Below are 22,328 nucleotides of genomic sequence, written 5' to 3' on the forward strand. Positions count from 1 at the left end.
TGCAGACATTCTCAGTGCTCCTTCCAAGCATATGTACCGGTTTGGGGGGGGCGGGGTGGACTCCCACATACCGAATCCTGCCGGGTCCATAGGGAGGATGCATGTGGGATTGGGTAATTCACCGAGACATCTGGGAAATTAGACTAGTTGGTATGCCCAATCGATTTTTAGTCAGTGCTCCTGGGATTACACCTGACATTTGGATGGGGTTAGGGAGTCAATGGACAGTTTGGCCGTTAGAACCCCCACAGCTTCAGTGTATACATAAACTGAAGCCAGGAGAAGTTGTCACTGTTCATGACTACATTTGCTGGGAGGGTAGGGGACAAGGAACTACCCTGACAGGACATTTACTTTTCCATAGCTGTGCGTATATTAATGCCACCACATTGCACGACAACATTTTAATCTCACTACCACTGCAGGCAATCATATTATCTACTGGCCTGCAGATAGAATTTTGCAAGTAGCCCTTAGGTTCCAGATACCCTTTAATTGGACTAGTTTAGTACCTGATCGATTTCAAAATTTGCTTTCACTGTTACCAGAGATTCAGAAAATCTCTGAAATACAAGGGCAAATTCACATGATTCAAAATATATATCAAGTTGAAAAGTATGCCTTTCATACAGCTTATAGAGTGTCTACTTTATGTACTAAGTATGATGTATTGTGCTTTATGACTAAAATTGTACAACAACCCCATCATATTATTGCTATGGGAATGTTATTGCTTGTGTTGCTATTAGTTAGCTTAGGATTATGTTATTGTAAAGGACGTAATAATAGTAATACCTTTCATGTCCACGCTCATCATGCATTGTCATTACATCCAATCAAAACCCCTAAGGTTGAAGCATCTGAAGTAGAATCTGAATTCCAAGGATATGTCTACACTACGGGATTAATCCGAATTTATATAATTCGAATTTGGAAAACAGGTTGTATAAAGTCGAAATGTATGCGGCCACACTAAGCACATTAGTTCGGCGGTGTGCGTCCAAGTGCCGGGGCTAGCGTCGATTTCTGCAGCGTTGCACTGTGGGTAGCTATCCCATAGCTATCCCATAGTTCCTGCAGTCTCCCGCGCCCATTGGAATTCTGGGTTGAGATCCCAGTGCCTGATGGGACAAAAAACATCGTCGCAGGTGGTTCTGGGTACAGCCTCACCTCCTCCCTCCCTGCATGAAAGCAACGGACGGCAGACAACCATTTCGCACCTTTTTTCCTGGGTGGGTGAACACTGCAGACTCCATACCACGGCAAGCATGGAGCCCGCTCAGCTCAAAACAGCAGTCATGAACATTGTAAACACCTCGCGCGTTCTCGTGGAGTTTATGCTGAGCCAGGACCAGAAAAACGAGGCGAGGAGGCAGCGGCGGCGGCAGCGCAGCGACAAGCATGATGAGGACATGGACATGGACACGGACATGGACACGGATACAGAATTCTGTGAAACCGCGGGCCCCGGTGCTTTGGAGATCATGTTGTTAATGGGGCAGGTTCTATCCATGGAACGCCGATTCTGGGCAAGGGAAACAAGCACAGACTAGAGTTGCATGTGTGGGATGATTCCCAGTGGCTGCGGAACTTTCGCATGCATAAGGGCACTTTCATGGAACTTTGTGACTTGCTGTCCCCTGCCCTGAAACGCCAGAATACCAAGATGAGAGCAGCCCTCACAGTTGAGAAGCGCGTGGCGATAGCCCTGTGGAAGCTTGCAACGCCAGACAGCTACCGGTCAGTCGGGAATCAATTTGGAGTGGGCAAATCTACTGTGGGGGCTGCTGTGATGCAAGTAGCCAAAGCAATCACTCAGGTGCTGCTACGAAAGTTAGTGACTCTGGGAAATGTGCAGGCCATAGTGGATGGTTTTGCTGCAATGGGATTCCCTAACTGTGGTGGGGCGATAGATGGAACCCATATCCCTATCTTGGCACCGGAGCACCAAGCCACCGAGTACATAAACCGCAAGGGGTACTTTTCAATGGTGCTGCAAGCACTTGTGGATCACAAGGGAAGTTTCACCAACATCAACGTGGGCTGGGCGGGAACGGTTCATGACGCTCGCGTCTTCAGGAACACTACTCTGTTTAAAGGGCTGCAGCAAGGGACTTACTTTCCGGACCAGAAAATAACTGTTGGGGATGTTGAAATGCCAATAGTTATTCTTGGGGACCCAGCCTACCCCTTAATGCCATGGCTCATGAAGCCATACACAGGCAGCCTGGACAGGAGTCAGGAGCTGTTTAACTACAGGCTAAGCAAGTGCAGAATGGTGGTAGAATGTGCATTTGGCCGTTTAAAAGGTCGCTGGCGATCATTATTGACTCGCTCTGACCTCAGGCAAAGAAATCTCCCCATTGTTATTTCTGCTTGCTGCGTGCTCCACAATCTCTGTGAAAGTAAGGGGGAGACCTTTATGGCGGGGTGGGAGGCTGAGGCAAATCGCCTGGCTGCTGATTACGCGCAGGAGATAAGATATAGAACGGATGTTGCTTGAATGCCAGCAAACACCGGGACCATACGCTGCCAGGCTTTGTCAGGCAATGATACCAGATTACTTGCTGCAAGCATGGCGTGGTCAAGTGTCCTACCATGGAGGACGGAATAAGGATGCACTGCCCAGAAACCTTGTGGCAAGGCTTTTGGAGTACCTCCAGGAGAGCTTCATGGAGATGTCCCTGGAGGATTTCCGCTCCATCCCCAGACACGTTAACAGACTTTTCCAGTAGCTGAACTGACCGCGAATGCATCCCAAGTCCTCAGGGCAAAGTAATCATTAAAAACCGTTTGCTTTTAAAACAAGTTTTATATTTTAAAAGGTAAACTCACCTGAGGTCCCTTCCATGGGGTCAGGGTCTTGGATACTGGCTTGGGAGGGCTGGGAGGGTACTTCAGTCAGGGTGAGAAAAAGATCCTGGCTGTTGGGGAGAACGGAGTGCTGTGTGCTCTCTGCAAGCTCCTCCTCCTCCTCCTCTCCCCCATCGGCAGAATCCTCAGGTGTAGCTGATGAGACTATCCCCGACCCGGAATCCATGATCACAGGTGGGGTAGTGGTGGCAGCCCCCCCTAGAATTGCATGCAGCTCGACGTAGAAGCGGCATGTCCGCGGCTCTGACCTGGAGTGACCGTTTGCCTCCTTTGTTTTTTGATAGGCTTGTCTGAGCTCCTTGACTTTCACGCGGCACTGATCTGAGTCCCTATTGTGGCCTCTCTCCATCATGCCCTTGGAGATTTTTTCAAAAGCTTTGGCATTTCGTCTTTTAGAACGAAGTTCTGCAAGCACTGAGTCCTCTCCCCATATAGCGATCAGATCCAGTACCTCCCGTACGGTCCATGCTGGTGCTCTTTTTCGATTATCGGCCTGCATGGTTACCTGTGCTGATGAGCTATCTGTGGTCCCCTGTGCTCTCCACGCTGGGCAAACAGGAAATGAAATTCAAATGTTCGCGGGGCTTTTCCTGTCTACCTGGCCAGTGCATCCGAGTTTAGATTGCTGTCCAGAGCGGTCACAATGATGCACTGTGGGATAGCTCCCGGAGGCCAATACCATCGAATTGCGGCCACACTATCCCTAATTCGAAATGTTAAAATCGATTTTGGCGCTACTCCGCTCGTCGGGGTGGAGTACAGAAATCGATTTAAAGGGCCCTTTATATCGAAATAAATACCGTCGTTGTGTGGACGGTTGCAGGGTAAATTCGAATTAAAGCTGATAAATCCGAATTAAAGTCGTAGTGTAGACCAGGCCCAAGACTTAATTCAAATACAGATTTGAAAATGTTTGTTGTACTAGTAGTACAAAAGGGGGGTGGGGGGGATTGTGGAAGCAGAGAAAGAACTGACAGGAAGGGGATTGCAATGCATGACAGTTTGTTAGCAAGAGTCAGGCTAACTGTAACCCTAATAACGCGAGATTTGTAGAAGCGAGGAATGTGTGAGGCGAGTGGGGAAAGAACTGTGAGAAGTTGCGACCTTGTGTAGATAATGTGTAGATAATATGGACTGTAGACTAAGAGCTACATTAGTGAGCAAAACAAGATATCAGAATGGCCTATATATAAACAAAATGCAACTGTTGCTCATTATTGCCTGTAACAAAAGGCTTGCTGTAACTGTTTACCTGTTGAGAGACCTGTTTAGCTCTCTCCTTCTATGCAATTGATAGACAGAAAATAAAGTATCTGACTTGCTGTACCCAAACAAAAAGTGAGAACTTGGTTATTCTCCGACAGTAACCTATCATTTAAATCAGCTTCATACCAGATGACTGGAGGATAGCTAATGTGACACCAATTTTTTTAAAAGGGCTCCAGAGGTGATCCCGGTAATTACAGGCTGGTAAACCTGACTTCAGTACCAGCCAAACTGGTTGAAACTACACTTCTACCCCAATATAACGCAACCCGATATAACACGAATTTGGATATAACACAGTAAAGCAGTGCTCCGGGAGGGAGGTGGGGGGGCAGGGCGGCGCACTCCAGCGGATCAAGGCAAGTTCGATATAACATGGTTTCACCTGTAACACAGTAAGATTTTTTGGCTCCCGAGGACAGCGTTATATCGAGGTAGAGGTGTATAGTAAAGAACAATTATCAGATACATAGATGAACATAATTTGATGGAAGAGTCAACATGTTTTTTTTAAAAAAGAAATCATGCCTCACTAATCTACTAGAATTCCTTGCAGGGGTCAACAAGCATATGGCCAGGGGGATATAGTGTACTTAGATTTTCAGAAAGCTTTGACAAGGTCCCTCACAAAAGGGTCTTAAGCAAAGTAAGCTGTCATGGGATAAGAGGGAAGGTCCTCTCATGAATTGGTAACTGGTTAAAAGATAGGAAACAAAGGGTAGGAATAAATGGTCAGTTCTCAGAATGGAGAGAGGTAAATAGTGGTGTCTCCCAGGGGACTGTACTGGGACAAGTACTATTCAACATATTCATAAATGATATGGAAAAAAGGGGTAAACAGTGAGGTAGCAAAATTTTCAGATGATCCAAAACTACTCCAGATAGTTAAGTCCAGGAATTAATTCATATAATGTTTTATGTTAGAATGCCTTTGTAGGCCTAACAAACTTTGGAGCCCCCTGGCTGCTCCCATGTGTAGGAAGTGGAGGCAGGGGGATGGACGTGCCGCTGCTTCCAGGAGCTGCATGGAGCCCTAGCATGCATGGAGCAGGACAAACCCCAGACCCCACTCCCTGGCTGGAGCTCGAGGGCTGGATTAAAATGTCTGAAGGGCTGGATGCGACCCCTGGGCCGTAGTTTGCCCACTTCTGCCCTAGCCTCTGTTTGCCAGAAGCTGTGAATGGGCGACAGGGGATGGATCACTTGATGATTACCTGTTCTGTTCATTCCCTCTGGGGCACCTGGCATTGGCCACTGTCGGAAGACAGGATATTGGGCTAGATGGACCTTTGGTCTGACCTAGGGTTACCATTCGTCTGGATTCCCCCGGACATGTCCGGCTTTTTTGAGTTAAAAATAGCGTCCGGGGGGAATTTGTCACTGTCCGGACTTCCCCTCCTCCCCCCCCATGCAGAGCGTGCGCACGGCTTACAGAGCAGCCGGGGCTCCGACAGCCAGAGCCAGAGCCCTTCCTTCACTTCCCCCCTCCTCTCTCCTGAAACTTGACACCACTCCCCTCCTCTCCCTCCCTCCCTCTCCCTCCCTGCATTCACAGATCGCGGTTCGTCTGGAGCTCCGACCCTGCTCCCCTCCCCCGCTGTTGAGCGCGCTGCTCTGCAGCACAGTAAGGGGGCCGCGGGGGTCAGAGAAGCGGCAGGAAGGTTCTGGGGGGTGTAGTCAAGAGACAGGGAGCAGGGGGGAGGGTTGGATGGGTCAGGAGTTCGGTGGGGCTGTCTGGGGGTTGGGGGTGTAAGGTTTTGGGCAGTCAGGGTACAGGTGGGGGGGGGTCTGAGGAGGGGGCAGTTAGGGGATAAGGAACAGGGAGGCTTAGGTAGGGGGTGGGGTTCTGGAGGGCAGTTAGGAGCAGGGGTCCCAGGAGGGGGCAGTCAGGGGACAGGGAGCAGAGGGGTTTAGATGGGTCAGGAGTTCTGGGGGGGCTGTCAGGGGGTGTGGGTGTGGATAAGGGTTGGGGCAGTCAGGGGACAGGTAGGGGGTAGGGTCCTAGGGGGCCAGTTAGGATGTGGGGAAGGTCTCAGGAGGGGGCAGTCAGGGGACAAGAGGCAGGGAGGCTTAGGGAGGGGGTGGAGTCCTGGGGGGCAGTCAGGGGACAAGGAGTGGGGGGGAGGGTTGGGGGTTCTGAGGGGGCAGGGAGTGGAAGGGGCAGGGGCGGGGCTAGGACAGGATGGGGGCAGGGCTAGGACAGGGGCGGGGCTAGGGCGGGGCTCCTCCCGTCCTCTTTTTTGATTGTTGAAATATGGTAACCCTAGTCTGACCCAGTTTGGCCGTTCTTATGTTCTTATGAAGGTTCGTTTTGTTTTAATAGGGGAAAAAAACTCAGCAACTTGATTCAGAAATAATATGCGTGTTAATACTCTCGGTACACAGAAAATGCAATTTTTAAATAATTGTCTAAAAACACACGGTTGGGAAATCAAGGTGATCATTCAAATACTTAGAAAAGGGTTGAAAATAGGAGACAAGGGATCTGCCTTATAAACATCCTGACTGAACAGCCCAGAGAACGTGGATCTCAATGGGGCACTGTGCCATGTGTGTTTGGAAGATACACCTTCAGTTCTAATTGTGAGCTTTTCCCAAAAAATAAAACAAAGGGCTCAATTATTCCTTCACTTCCCCATCCAGGATTTAATTGTTGCCCAGCTTGCCAGGGATGAGTAAGTCTGCTGTGAAAAGTGATATTAACAAATATACAAATACCACTTTTCACAACAGCAGACTTACTAGCAAGCAAGTCTTAAAAATTAAAAGAAAATCAACCAAAAAAAGCAAAACAGGCAAAGCACCTTATTTGTGTTTCTATTCTGTTTAGGTCCAGTAAAGAATAGGGACAACTGTACATTATTTTTATTATTGAGTCTGCAAAAAAAAAACCCTACATAGATAAATTACAATGATTTGCACATGTATATGTGCATATTTATTTGTTTTTCCTAAAGTTAACTAAATAATTTAGGAAAAATTGTCAGAGCGGCCACCAAAATTTTTGTTGTGAGAACCCCTGCACTAGGTCATTATTACCAATGTGCCTGATCTAAGATGGAAAAGTCTTCTTTAAATCCTTTAATTTTCTGTCTTACTGTACATTCCTCTTCATCAAAGGGTGGAAAAGCAGCATTCTGCAGATAAAGCAGGCTGACGTGTAACTAGTTCATTATGCTATCCTGCAGTTCATTTGTAGCAACTAACCACACAGTAGCACTGGAAATTATCTTTACTGGGCAGTTTCCATTTACTAATGCAGTTCCTTGAAATCAGCTTGGCTTTTTTCCTCCCACTTCAGATTGTGCAAACTAGAGGTATGTTTCTTTAAAGTCAGATCAGGATGACCAGAAAGACAATTGCATTGCTTTGTGAGCACAATAAAAAGTGAATGACAAACACTGGATCTAACTAAGGCTACGTTTATGTCACGGAGGTCATGGAAGTCACGGAATAAGTGACTTCCAGAGACCTCTGTGACATTCTCTGCTTCAGCCCCAGGGGCCGAGGGACTGGAGCTGGCAGCCAGTGGAATCCCAGCAAGGTTCCAGCAACAGGCGACAGCTGAGGGGGCCCTCCTCATGGTTCCAGCAACGGGCGACAGCCCAGGGTGGGAGTAAGGGGGAGGCATGTTGGACAAGCAGCTGGCGGTGTCTCGTTTTCTCTTTGGGAAATATGGTCACCCTGTGGCTCCCAGCCACTGTGGGTGGAGGGGAGCCCCTCTGCAGCTTCCAGCTGCCGTGGGCAGAAGGGGTACCCCACAGCTCCCCGCAGGGGAAAACCATGGAGCCACAGCAGCAAAAGTCACGGACAGGTCACGGCTTCCGTGAATTTTTGTGTTTTTGCCCGTGACCTGTCCGTGACTTTTAGTAAAAATAACCATGCAAAATCTTAGTCTTAGATATAAACTGAAGATTAGAGAGTTGTGCTCTTAAAACTAAACAGTGCATCAATTTTAATGCAACTAAACTTTCATGCATCTGTAGCAAGTACAATGAAGTTTTAAAGCTGTTACTCTGCAGTATAGTTTTTGTGATGCCCTGTGTGGTTCAGATAGTTCAGTCATGCTCAGAGACGTGTTTATAAGCACTGAAGTATTTGATGAAAATATAAGAAAGCATCTGAAGTGAACTGTCAGTCAATTCATCCACAAGCAAAGAAAATGACAGTGTGTCAAGGTCATTGAGCAGCTGCTGTTTGAAGTGCAGGCCTAGAAGCAAATCAATAACTGCTGTATACTTTGGTTCATCTGAAGTGATCCAATTTCATCCTTGAGGATTTCTGCCATCTTACTGACAGCATCTGTGGCTGTATTGTTGGCCACACAGGGGATTATACTCAGTTCCTTCAGATCTCACCCCAGATAATAATATGCACAGATTTCCACCTTACAGTACTTGCAAAGCGACTATTTAGTACAGGTTCAGATTCCTGTCCTTTTCTGTACATTTTCTTATATTGAGCTTTCTTGACCATGCTGGATTTTAATTTGCGGCAAACTGAAGTTCAAGCTTATGAGGAACAGAGTAACTATTAATATGCTCTACTCTACAGGCTATCAGCTCAGCAAAGAAGAGAGATTCTCTCTTCTCTTGAAGCAGGAATGGGCATTGATGCATCCCCAAAACTGTTTACTCCCGACAAAATTCTGCGCCCCCGTGGGGGCACAGAATTCATACGGCCCACAAATGTCTGTGCCCCCTGCGCAGAAAAATGCAAAAGAAATCTGCGTGGGGGCTCTTACCCGGCAGCCCAGGCAGTGCGTCTGCGCCTGGAGCAGCCTCGGAGATGCCAATCACTGGGGGTGGTAGGTGGGCAGGGCTTGCATGCCTGCGGGAAGACGTTGATCCCCGTCAGGGGGTGGGGCTGGGCCGGCCGGCCTGCCAACAAGCAACGTGCCAGTGCCTGTTGTGAGGCCCAGAATACAGTATGGTGCAAACAATAAAAGGACCCACAAGAACCAGAAAGTGAAGAAGCCCGATTACAAGGCTGCGTACGTGCAGCTGGGTCAGGGACAAACCTGTCAGTTCCCAAACCTATTTCCAGAGAGAGAAGAAACCCAGACCCTGGCTCTGTCGAAGAGATCCAGGAGCAATTGATGGAGAACGAGAGGCGGAGGCAGACAGCTAACCCCAGGCGAGGAGGAGTCACCGACTGCTTGGGACTTCGATGCCTGCCTTTATGCCTCTCGGATGGATTTCAATGAGCGGAACCTGCGTCTTTCTCCCCCTGTGACACAGGGGTTCTTTTCGAGCAGCCTGTCTGGGCAGAACCCCGCCCACATGGCCCGAGAGAGCCATGGAAAGGGAAGACCGCCGCCCAGCGCTGTCTGACACGAACGAACAAGCCGGAGACTGGTCTGGCTTCACGAGCAGTGCGAGGCGCGGGGGGAGCGCTTTCCCGGCGCTCTGAGCCCCGCCCCGCTGGTACTCGCCCCCTGTGAACGGGCTGGGGGGGGCGAGATTTAGTCTCTTCTGGCCCTTTAACTAGGCCCCGCCCCATGACAGCGCGGGGTCACCAACAGGGAACAGTAGCAGGCCACGCCCCCCGCAGTGCCCTGCGTCTCACGTCGCGGACTGTGTTCGCGCGGTGTGTTCACGTCACCAGTTCACGTGCGGTCGCTTCATGTCGTCACCGCGTCGGCGCAGCCCCTACCTGGGCCCGAGAGCCAGGAGCCAGGCGCGCAGCCAAGGAGCCGCCCGGCCGGGCTGAGCGGGGCCGCGCACCGGCGGGGGAGGGGCTGCAGCCAGGGGGCGGCCAGGTACCACGCGGAGGAGCGGGCGGGAGCTATCGGGCGCGCGCGCGGTAGGTGGGGGGCTCCCTGTGGGCCCGCGCGGTACAGGCGTCGGGCGCGCGCTCAACGTCCGTGTCGCGGGGGGCCGGGCCGGGCCGGGCCGCGTCTGACCCGCTTCCTTAGTCCGCAGGCGGCGCCCGGCGCGGAGCGGGATGGCCCCGCGGCTGCAGCTGGAGAAGGCGGCCTGGCGCTGGACCGAGAGCGTGCCGCCCGAGGAGGTGACGCAGGAGCATATCGAGGCGGCCTATCGCATTGGGCTGGAGCCCTGCCAGCGCGGCGTGTGCAGGTACCGGGCCCGCCCCTCCCCTCCCCCCCCCCAGCGGCCTGAGGAAGGCCCAAACCCGCCCGTCCCCGCGGCGTCTGGGCCGCCCCGAGGCCAGGCTCCCCCCGGCAGGAGCGGACGCTCTCTCCAGGAAGCGCCTGGGCCCGGCTCCGATGGCAGGAGCGGGAAGGAGCCTCCCGCCAGCCGGAGAGCTCAGCGCGTCGCTGCCGGGCGGGGGGGCGGGGGGGTCGCTGGTTCTGGGGCGACTCATGTTCCCTTGGCTGCGGAGTTCAGCCCCTTCGGAGACCCGCCCCTCCGACGGCCCTGCTCCTTCCCCGCGCCCAGCAGCGCCCAGCCTGAGCAGCTGGCTAGAGGGGACCAGAGCCCTGTGCAGGACAAAGCGTAAGCACTCTGAAGCAAAGAAGATCTGTTTTGTCAGCGTGTTTAAAAACGAAACATTGGTGACTTTTAAGGTGACCCTGTTCCTTTAATTTTCAATGTCTTGCCAAAGTTATTAACTTTGGACTTTACGTCTGGTGGAAACCAACCTGTTCAAACTTCAGATGGACTTACCATAACTGCAGCAGAGCTATTTCTGTGTCCAGTATTGGGGGGGCGGGGAGGTGGTGTACAGAAATTTATTTGAAAACTCTCATACAACAGCAATAAATGCCTTTAGGTAGAAAATACACCATTAGTGCAACCAGTTTAGTTTAAGCATGTTAAAATAAAAAACTGTTCTCCTCTTCCCCCCCCCCCCCCCCCCCATGGCTTATAAGTGCCTCCTGAACAAGTTACAACATCAAGCCCTTTCCACCCTCTCTGACTTGTCACCATATTATGTGTGGGTGAGCAGGATGAAATTGTACATAGCTGGACAAGGCATAGGAGCGTTGTCAAGAGCAATCAGGCACAGTCACCTTGAGCTGTAAATTGTCTTTGTAAAACAAAATAAAAATGCCCTGTATGGAGAAAGTGGCATTTCTGCTCATTTCGACAACTAAAACAAGGATTTTGTTTGGGTGAGCTGTACTGAGATTAACACTAATCGGTACCTCCAAGCCTGTTCAGTAAAAAACAGAGCCTGTTGGTCATAAATTAAAGAGCACGTACTATTAATAAAGAGAACTTCTTAAGTTACTTCTGTGTGTTCTTTATTCTGTTTGCTGTTGCCCTTTGTTTTGCAAATAAAACTAATTTAGTTCACCTTGTCTGCTGCCTGTTTATGCACTAGTTACAAATGGCAAATGTATGGTCTATAATTTAATGTTTTCATAACTGTTTTTGTAGAAGAAACTGCAGAGGAAACCCAAACTGTTTGGTTGGGATTGGTGAACATGTTTGGCTAGGAGAAATTGATGAAAATAGCTTTCACAACATTGATGACCCAAACTCTGAACGGAGGAAAAAGGTAAAAGAAACTCATTTTTGTCATTCAAACTGTAGCTCTAGTTTGGCAAATGCTTTCTATGTATGTGAGTAAAGTTTACATATGTGCTTAAGTGTTTGTAGGTTAAGGGCCTACATAGAAGAACCGTCTTCTTCAAAGAATACCATATTGACAGGATTTCCACTACTGGTTTTCAGCTCCCTAGCATGAGTCTGGAATTCCCTTAGGTTTCAAAGATTTGAGGCACTAGCTGCTCATTCCCCATCTGAGACCAACTCTGAGTGCTCAGTGCCCTAGAGTAGAGGTCTCCAAAGTGACGTGCCCAAGAGGATCCTTGGGGGCGTGCGGCAGGAGGAGCGTGGTTTTTTTTTTTTTTTTGCTTTGGCAAAAAGGTAGAGCCAGCGCGGCAGGGGGGTGCGTGCTCAAAATTTTTTTACTGATGGGGTGCGCGATTAAAAAAGTTTGGAGACCACTGCCCTAGAGCATTCAATTTCATTTCCTTGATGAGCAGAATGCAATGAGTTCTCTACATTCTAAGGGTAAGGGGCATCCAAAGAAATCACCAGAAGAGAACTACACTTGGGGGGAGAAATCGATCTAAGTTATGCAGCTTCAGCTACGTGAATAACATAGCTGAAGTCGACATACTTAGATCTACTTACTGCGGTGTCTTCACTGAAGTAAGTCGATGGCTGATGCTCCCCCGTCAACTCCACTTGCGCCTCTCGCCCTGGTGGAGTACTGGAGTCGATGCGATAAATCGACTCTCACTGGATCGATCGCTGCCCGTCTATCCAGCCGGTAATGTAGACAAGCCCTTAGAAGTTCAAAATGTTACATGCTTCCCTTCAGAGTTAAGAAACAGGACAGGGACGTATGTTAGTTGGGAATTGGTCCTGCTTTGAGCAGGGGGTTGGACTAGATGACCTCTTGAGGTCCCTTCCAACCCTGATATTCTATGATTCTATGGTTAGTATAAATGGAGTCAGATGATATCTGCAGGTAAGCAGAATTACAGATGAACAATTGTCTATTTAATGACATCATGTTGATTGGACACGTACTGTTGGAGACTAAGAAGTTTGAAGGAAAACTCCATAAACCTGTAGAGTCTCAGCACCAATAACTAGTTTCTACACTGCTGCTGATTTTAACTGAGTTAGTAAGAGCCTAATTGACAGTCAGTTTTATCAATCTGCTCCTTTTAAACAGGAATTAATTCATATAATGTTTTCTGTTTTATGTTAGAACGCCTTTGTAGGCCTAACAAACCTTGGAGCCACATGCTACGTGAACACTTTCTTGCAGATGTGGTTTCTTAACTTGGAACTTCGGCAGGCCCTTTACTTGTGTCCAAGCACCTGCAGTGAATATGTGACTGGTCAAGGCATCCCAAAAGACAGAGGTTAGTGGAAGGTCATAGCATCTCCTAAGTCTTTGTTTTGTTATAAGCAAAAGTTGCTTTAATTATCTCAGCAAAGAGAGAAGTTTTAATGTATTTGAATGAGCTACTCTGAAATTTTGTGAACCTTATGGTGTGAAGTCATTTTCTGCTTTATACAGTTAAAAGTGGTAAACAATATTAAGTGACTAGAGAGGGAAAAAGTATAAGAAATATTAATTTTCATGTTTCAGGACATTATTCTCCCACCAGCTGACTGGGGTTAGGAAGAAGGTTCTACCCATAAGCATATTTCATGCGAGAACTTCAATCCCACATAAGGAAATTATGTAGAAAAATCTGGCATTGGCCACGGTTGGTGCCAGAATAATGTACTAGATTGTTCACACCAGATTAGACCAGTGGCCCATGTTTTTTGTTTAATGTGCTATAGGTGTGCTTTGCAGTTAATGTGGCTTAATAGTATGCTGCTTTCTGTTTTACACCGTGGATTATTGCATGGTAATATCTGTTTTACCATGCTGCTTAAACTTACTATTGCAGCTGGTATTTCACACCAGATAAAATGAATTTTTGTCCATTTTTTGTGAGGTATTTTTAGCCCATCGTTTCATTTGATGGAGGAGGTACTCAGAAGATATGGTACTTGAAAGCAACAAAATACTGTGGAAAACCTCAAGTGTACAACATAACAGAATTTATTATTAACTAATAGCCTTAGGGCCTTCTCCCCCTACTGAGTGTTGGCTGTGGGAAAGGCAGCACGGTCTAAAATGGGAAAATCTGTCATCTTTAGAACTGATTTTCTGATTCTTAATTTAACCACTTTAGAGCTCATGATGATTTGTAATCTGAGCTGTAAACAAGGACAGCTTGTTTCTGACCATGAAGATGTTTATTAAAAATAGTTTAATCCATTGCCTAACAAAAAGTAAATTATTCTAATTGGAATGACTTCAATTTTCTCTTGTCTTTTTTTGAGAAAAACAGCAACTTTCTGATCACTAACGTGGGCATGTTTTTTTTCCCAATAGATTATGAACCCCAGACAATTTGTGAACATCTTCAGTACTTGTTTGCGTTGTTACAGAACAGTAATAGACGATACATTGATCCCTCCGGGTTTGTTAAAGCACTAGGTTTGGATACAGGACAACAACAGGTAGTCGAGGTTTTTAAATTTGACGAGCTTTCCTTTTGAACAAATTGAGCATGGTGGAACATTTATCCTGTAACAGAGCATAAAAACCTGTTGATTGGATTGTCAGGTGTAAATTGGCATTGTTTGGTAGAGTTAATTGGAGCTGTGCCAATTTACACCTTGAGGAGCTGCTCCTAGATTTAAAATGAAACAACTGATTAAAATCATACTGTCTTGTTTGCTTGTGCTTCTACTTCTCTGTTGCTTGACTAGAGCTATCATGTAAACGGAAGTAACCTGTATTTGTGTGCTGAGACACTGCAAAGCGGTGTCATGATGGGTCTCAAAGAGGTCTGAGAAACCCAGAAGAATAATGGAGCCACACTTGGGTGATTGTTTTTTCTAGAGGTCATCTAATGCATCCGAGGGTGATGAGGGAGTTGGCTGATTTGATTGCAGAGCCATTGGCCATTATCTTTAAAACTTGTGGCGAACGGGGGAGGTCCTGGACGATTGGAAAAAGGCAAATATAGTGCCCATCTTTAAAAAAGGGAAGAAGGAGAATCTGGGGAACTACAGACTAGTCAGCCTCAGCTCAGTCCCTGGAAAAAACATGGAGCAGGTCCTCAAGAAATCCATTTTGAAGCACTTGGAGGAGAGGAAGGTGATCAGGAACAGTCAACATGGATTCACCAGGGCAAGTCATGCCTGACCAACCTGATTGCCTTCTATGTTGAGATAACTGGCTTTGTGGATATGGGGAAAGCGGTGGACATCATGTATCCTGACTTTAGCAAAGCTTTTGATACGGTCTCCCACAGTATTCTTGCCAGCAAATTAAAGAAGTATGGATTGGATGGATGGACTGTAAGGTGGATAGAAAGCTGGCTAGATTGTCGGGCTCAACGGGTAGTGATCAATGGCTCCATGGGGGTTCCAAAGAGGATGGAGCTCGGGCTGTTCTGAGTGGTGGCAAATGACAGAACAAGTTGCAGTGGAGGAGGTCTAGGTTGGATATTAGGCAAATCTATGTCACTAGGAGTGTGGTGAAGCATTGGAATGGGTTCCCTAGGGAGGTGGTGGAATCTCCATCCTTAGAGGTTTTTAATGCCCGGCTTTACAAAGCCCTGTCTGGGATGATTTCGTTGGTTTTGGACTAGATGACCTTCTGAGGTCTCTTCCAACCCTAATCTTTTATGATTCTATGATTTTAATATTCAGTATGGCAAGTGTGTTCTGGCCTTTTTAAAAGAAATGCCATAAAACGTTATTTTGAGAAGATAAGAAATGATGTCATGAAACAGTGATTGAGTATTGTCACAAATTGTTACATAAAAACATAAGAACTGCCATACTGTGTCAGACCAATGGCCCATTTAGTTCAGTATCCTGTTTTCCAACAGTGGCTATGGCCAGGTGCTTCAGATTTAAATGAACGGAACAGATAATCATTAAATGATCCATCCCCTGTCATCCACTTCCAGCGTCTGGCAAACAGATGCTAGGGACACTCAGAGCATGATGTTGCATTCCTGCCCATCCTGGCTAATAGCCATTGATGGACCTATCCTCCATGAATGTATCGCTTTCTTTTTTGAACCCTGTGATAATTTTGGTCTTCACAACATCCCCTGGCAACTAGTTCCACAGGTTGCCTGTGCATTGTGTGAAGGAATACTTCCTTTTGTTTGTTTTAAACCTGCTGCCTATTAATTTCATTTGGTGACCCTGTAGTTCGTGTTATGAGAAGGCGTAAATAAGACTGTTATTTATTTTTCTCCACACCAGTCAAGATTTTATAGACCTCCATCATATCCTCTCTTACTCATCTCTTTTCTAAGCTGAAAAGTCCCAGTCTTTTTAATCTCTCCTCACACAGAAGCTGTTCCATAACAAAGGAAGATTAATACACTTTAAACTACTGTGTGCTGTTTTTACAACATAAGCAATGCTCTGAAAAAGCCTGTCAGTCAAATATTTGTTTCAGTATTCTTCTGGGGAAAAGATTGGTTCACAATGTGGAGTTATAAAGTGAGAATAATGGGATTTATACAGTATATAAGCCACTCCTATTGTTCAGAATCCTGCAAATTGCAATGCAGAAATCAAACATTTCTTAGCTACCAGCACTGTACCAATTTAATTCATGCTGCTGTTCTCATGCTATGTGTCTTAATCTCCCTTTAGTAAAGTTCAATTTTTTCTTAGCCCTCTTGATTTGTATTTTTCTATTCATCGTACTCCTTAGTAAGCTTTTGTGTAATTTGGTATGTGGGTCTCCATCACTGATACTTCAAGTAAATTAGAGAGGTAGGTTCTGACTCCACTTTTGAGTTGCAATATATTACCAAGTATTGGTGTTTTGTTCTAGGATGCCCAGGAATTTTCAAAGCTATTCATGTCACTACTAGAGGATACTTTGTCTAAACAAAAAAATCCAGATGTACGGAACATTGTTCAAAAGCAGTTTTGTGGAGAGTATGCATATGTCACTGTGTAAGTAGTTGGTTTAATTCTCTAGTGGTGCTTTCTTGCTCAGTGTGTTTGCCTATTCTTCTGGTCACCTTTCTACAAATATTGAAGGCTTTTTTCGGGGGTGGGGGGGAGGGAAGGCAAGGCATGAGTGGGAAGGAGCCTTTTTAAATCTGTAGCAGAAGAGAAGGTGACTTTCTAGTTTAAAAATAATTTAACAAATGTTTTCAGTGTTTTTAAAGTCTTGAGTTTCTTAAAAATAAGATGGCATAATTTTTAACATTCTACAGTTTGCCTATTTTTTTGCAATTCATCATTTAGTAAAGGAAAGTAACTCACAAATAGTCACCTGAATTAAAGTATGTGGATTAATTCCCTATATCTAGAATATATGGTATTAAGCTGCCCCAGTGCCTGTTTTGTTTCCCGGTAGTGGACTCGTAAACTATATTTGAAACATAGCGCAAATATCCGTTGTAAATGGGCATTTCTGCACTCCTGCTAGGTGCTGTCTTCCCTCTGTATAAGGTCCTCTTTTGTAACCCATGCAGTCTTGGGAACAGTGTGTTGGAGATCATTTAATCCAGTCTCTCTCCTGGTTTAACAATCAGAGGAAGAACTTCAGCAGTAAAGTTTTATGATGGTTAAATGACTGACACATTAAGCCCCATGTACTGATCTATTTTAATTTATTTTTAATTCTAGCTGTAACCAGTGTGGCAGGGAGTCCAAACTCATATCGAAATTTTATGAACTGGAGTTAAATATCCAAGGGCACAAGCAGTTGACAGACTGTATCACAGAATTTCTTAAGGTACCAACTCCTATGCAATCCTACTGTTTCTGTAGCATCCACAAAGCATTAGTCTCCTTGCCTGTTGAGAGGGTATTTAAGTTTTTCCCCCTTTTGTTCAAGAAGTGCTTTAATTTTCAACCTGGTATCACAGCAAAGTTAGTGGTCAGAGCTTTGAATCTACTCAGTGGGTTGACTAGAGTAACAATTTGAGTTTTCTATCCTAAATGTGGGCCCAGTCCTGTACTCCCAATTCAGATAAAACTTTTAATGAAGTCAGAGAACAAGGTGTGTGGTAATGGTAAAATAATGGCAATTAAAGAGAGACATCTGAAAATATCACACCTGTCTGAAAATATTCCACCTAAAATTACTAAAACTGATAGATTAGAGAATATTTCTCAGTTTGTTTACTTTTTAGTTCATAGCATTCTGTATATAGTCATTTTCCTTGCTTCCCTGATTTGTCAACTGGAGAGCTTTAAGTCTAAAATATTGGCAGGTGGCTCTGGAGAAGCAGCATCAGCACCTATATCTGCTTTTAATGCATGTTTAAAATTTGGCTAGAACTCAAGTTAAGGGTGTTTACGGTTTGAGTTACGAAGGTCATTAAAAATATTAAGGGCAGAGTTAATTAAAAGTTTAATCTTTTGCCCTGTAAATAGTCAGATAGTTTGGTGAAGCAGAGTGACTTGCTTGACCAAGAAGTTGCTTTGCTTGTGGAAGGCCTTCTACAATAAAAAGCAAACAATTTAATACCTGCAAATCTAATAGCTGCATTAGGAGGCTACCACACCCCAAGACTACAGTATCTTCACCTTGCAACAATGAACTTGGGCTTGAAAGTTTGCCTTACAATTAAAAGGAAAGCCTTCTCGCTTACATTTGGCTCTTGTTGATTCACATTGGAGTTAATTTGGCTCAGCATGGGGAAAAGGATCCATCTATATGGGTCTCATTGCATGTTCATTGCTAAAATATGGCTTTCTATTAATTCTGGCCATATGGCCATGCCACACTACCTATGTGACCTCATTAAAGTAGAATTTTCCACCATCTTTCTGGTAGAAGGCAAGTTTGCACATCTCTCTGTACTGTGGAGGGCAATTTTGATGATCTGCCTGATACTGCAACTAGGGCTTCTGACTTCAGTCTGGAAGACATGTGGTTTCCTCAGACTGACAGCTGCCTATTAACAACTCTGATAATTTTACCGGGTGGTGAACCCAGAGCTTTCAGTATCTTATATGCTGTCTTGTACTATCACTGCACAATATTTGGAATACAGCTTGAATGATCTACACCTCTACCTCGATATAACGCTGTCCTCGGGAGCCAAAAAATCTTACCGCGTTATAGGTGAATCGCGTTACATCAAACCTGCTTTTATCCAGCACACCTTCTCCCCCCCTTCCCCCCCCCCCCCCCCCAACACTTACTGCGTTATATCCGAATTCGTGTTATATCGGGGTAGAGGTGTAGTTAGAATTCTCACATTTTAACTTGGTTTCTGTATATAGTTTTTAATCTCAGGCTAGAGCATAGAACTAATGTTGCACTCTCTTAACATGTACTGATGACCTTTCTTTTTCTCTTGGTCAGGAAGAAAAGTTAGAAGGGGACAATCGTTACTTTTGTGAAACTTGTCAGAGTAAACAAAATGCAACAAGGAAGATCAGGCTGCTTAGTCTTCCATGTACACTCAACTTGCAGCTGATGCGTTTTGTGTTTGACAGGTAAGTGACCTAACCTGTATGTGTTGTAAACATAGGAAGGATATGGGTCACTCAGAAATGCTTGTAGTTACTTTCTCTGCGTTGGCTTTTACTTCATACAACTTGGTTCTATTCATATCACTTAACTCAATTCAGACTTGCTGAATTTGAGCATTTGTGCACTTAATTTTTTGTGAAGTTCATTTAACTATCCAGTAGTCTCATCTGTTAAAATACAGTAGTGATTTGCAAATTAAAATTTTAGATTAAATATGCAAAAAGATGTTTACTCTCCTTGCTGCATTGAATACTTGTACATGAAAGTCTCGTAATTTTGTTTTTGAATAGACAAACTGGCCATAAGAAAAAGTTGAATACTTACATTGGCTTTTCTGAATTGCTTGATATGGAACCTTTTATGGAACAAAAAGGTGAGTTATACACAAAGTATTAATTTACTAATTGTACCAATACAGCCATTAGCTGCCAAGATCTTGCCTGAAAATGTCCTCTAGCTGTAAACAACTAAAATGGTTCTGCTAATAAATAAGTCATTTCTGGCTCTTAACCTTTTTATTTAAAATGGAAGCTTAAGCAGTGCTTGTCCTCATTTGATAAACCAGCAGTTGAGATTAGGTACTTTAACAAAAATTCCTATATTTCAAACTGGTGGTTGGAGTTCTAGCTACCAGATTTGTGAGTTAAGAATGCATACAGCACAGTGTTTGTGGTTTGGGAAATAATAGGGAAAAATTATATTGTTTTGTGTATAGGTCTTGTATAAAGAAAGTCTTGGTAAGTTCTTTTAAGAACTGTATTTGCTGCTTGTTTTTCACCTTAGAAGTATCAGATGATCAAATCTTGTGTTCTTTGTATTTCCTGGTGGATTAAAAAAACTGCCTGTTCTCTTTCAGATGGTGTCTATATATATGAACTTAGTGCAGTTCTTATACACAGGGGAGTGAGTGCATACTCTGGTCACTACATTGCTCATGTGAAAGACCCACAGACTGGTGAATGGTACAAGTTTAATGATGAAGACATAGAAAAGATGGAGGGGAAGAAATTGCAACTAGGGATTGAGGAAGATCTAGGTAAAACCTTTAAGTTGTGAGTGCCCTTTTAAAATAACTCTTTTCACCAAAACATGGAGGCTAAATCAATTGCCCTGATATATGTATTGAGTTATTTGTCGTCATAATGTCTACATTTTTTTTAAGGGTAACTAATGAAATTGCAACTTAATTAGTTGCAGCCAATTTTTAACCCTCACCCCAACCCCATCTGATGGTTGAATGTCTTACGGGTCTGGTGATGACTGACTTTACTTCAGTTCTCTTATAGATTGTAATATGGCAAGTAGTGTGCACGTCAACCATTTTTTAAACAAATCATTGTCTAGGTAACTTGCATATCGGTAAAATGTATGCAAAGCTGTTTCTTCCCAAACCAGCATTTAGAATGGGGCTTTATTATTAGACAGCAAGAGTATTTTTATATATTTTGTATATTTACTTCCATTGAGGAGTTTATTCTTTATCTTTTTGAAGGGGAACTGAAAAGTTTTCATAATCTCAAAACCAAAACATTTTTTGGAGCAAAAACTACAAAACAATGTTTTTCTTTTATGTCACTTCTGTTCCTCTTCTTCCCGCCCCCTGCCAACCCCCCCCCCCCCATATCTGTTTACATTGGCACTGTTGGTCTTGACTTCCTTGAGTTTGCTGAAGAACTTCAGCTTGCTCTGCTTGCAACTGATGTGGAGGAGCTATTAAGTTCTAAACTAACAGTCTGAGTTCCTGAACCTGCAAAGTCCTATGTGTGTGAGTAACTTCAGTGAGTCAGTGCTCGGTACCTCTCAAGATGGGTTTGTAGACTTGGGCAGAGTACTGGAAGCGGCATTTAAGAATCCCCATTCTAGTGCTTTAACAAAAGCAGGGAAGTGTAAGACCAGATTTTTCTTCTATAAAAAGCAAGCTGACTAACCCAAAAGGCTCTCAGTTTTCTGACAGAGCACCATAAATATGGCCTTTAGGATTTTTTAAATCTATTTTTTACCTGAGCCATCATTAGTTTTATAAGGTTTTTTTCTGGGGAACCCTGAGAACAACACCAAACATGCTCATACCTCCCCTGTCTTCGTGCCTCCCTCCTTCCTGACTTCCTCCATGCACACACCTATCTGATGTCTCTTCATTTTCAGCTTTGCTGCTTGTTGCTGGTAAAGTTAGTCGTGAAGAGCATGTATGTGAACTCCCACTAGAGCTGTGATGTTGTCATGCTTAGTGCATGAGTGATGAAATTGACCCTCAACAAAATCATGAAGCTGATTATACACAGTGCTGTCAAATCCTGAAACACAGAAAAATGGTTTTCTTTGATCTTTGTTCTGTTAGCCTCATGGGTTACTCCTTGGTTTACTTGTAACAGAAGGTTAAAACATTCAGATCACAAACAATATTAGGCCAGGGTCCCACAAAGTCTCATCCATATGAGGAACTTAAGCACAGATGTAGTCCCACTGAAGTCAGTAGGGCTACTCAAGTTCAGTAGGACTAATCCATGTATGTTGATTAATATTTGTGTTATTGGAGCTTTCATGTGCAAAGAGTTATAAATACAAACTTTGTTCAGTGTGTGTTAGTGATATTCCTAGCTCCTCCCAAGACCTGAGTTCAGGTTTCCCCCATAAGAGCAGATGCCATCCCAAACATATACAGCAGTGGAAGGAGTTCTGCTTCAGGTATTGGAGGTCTGCTTATCTGCTGCAGGGAAACACTCTTAAACTCTGGCCCTGCGGGGGGGCAGATTTACAAATAAGTGTGAATAGTTATGCTGGAGGGTTAAGCATTTGTGGACCCTAGCAATGTAGTACTGGAGTTTCCCAAGAAATAACAATATATGCCTACAGTATTTTCCATGTATTGTATTAAAGGTTTGATCATAAGCAGGTTTTTCCTTCATTTAAAAAAAAAAAAAAAAAAAGCTTTTAAAATTGCAAATATTACACACACTTTTGTAAATTTTCTTTTTCTGGCAAGCTGGAGATTAAGATAGAATTACAGGTTCAGAAATATTGGTTGGTAGTATATGGCCAAATTCTTTCCATCTCTTAAATCCAGTTAAAGGTGGAAGTTGAACCAGCCATTCTGGAATAACTCTTTATTTCCTGCACTGCACTTTGATATTTATAGGTGTCATATGCAGTGGGAAAGGACA

The 22,328-nt window shown here is 44.8% G+C and overlaps 2 protein-coding genes across 2 annotated transcripts in view; one reads left to right on the plus strand and one right to left on the minus strand.

Moving 5' to 3' along the window:
• Positions 1–8,993, minus strand: part of LDLRAD2 (low density lipoprotein receptor class A domain containing 2) — a gene marked incomplete at its 5' end in the record, with an annotated part of 56,438 nt that extends 47,445 nt beyond the window's left edge. The window contains one exon of the mRNA XM_034753681.1: positions 8,885–8,993. Within this exon, the coding sequence (XP_034609572.1) occupies positions 8,885–8,993 (109 nt within the window). The remainder of the gene's footprint in view (positions 1–8,884) is intronic.
• A 631-nt stretch (positions 8,994–9,624) lies between these two features.
• The window catches only part of USP48 (ubiquitin specific peptidase 48), a gene marked incomplete in the record, with an annotated part of 50,368 nt that continues 37,664 nt past the window's right edge, over positions 9,625–22,328 (plus strand). Inside the window, 10 exon segments of the mRNA XM_034753034.1 lie at positions 9,625–9,901; positions 10,058–10,220; positions 11,487–11,607; positions 12,835–12,991; positions 14,023–14,150; positions 16,501–16,625; positions 17,307–17,415; positions 18,997–19,130; positions 19,458–19,540; positions 20,024–20,203. Coding sequence (XP_034608925.1) covers positions 10,087–10,220; positions 11,487–11,607; positions 12,835–12,991; positions 14,023–14,150; positions 16,501–16,625; positions 17,307–17,415; positions 18,997–19,130; positions 19,458–19,540; positions 20,024–20,203 — 1,171 coding nt within the window.

The sequence above is a fragment of the Trachemys scripta genome, chromosome 19 (genome assembly GCF_013100865.1).
Source record: "Trachemys scripta elegans isolate TJP31775 chromosome 19, CAS_Tse_1.0, whole genome shotgun sequence".
NCBI lineage: Eukaryota > Metazoa > Chordata > Testudines > Emydidae > Trachemys > Trachemys scripta.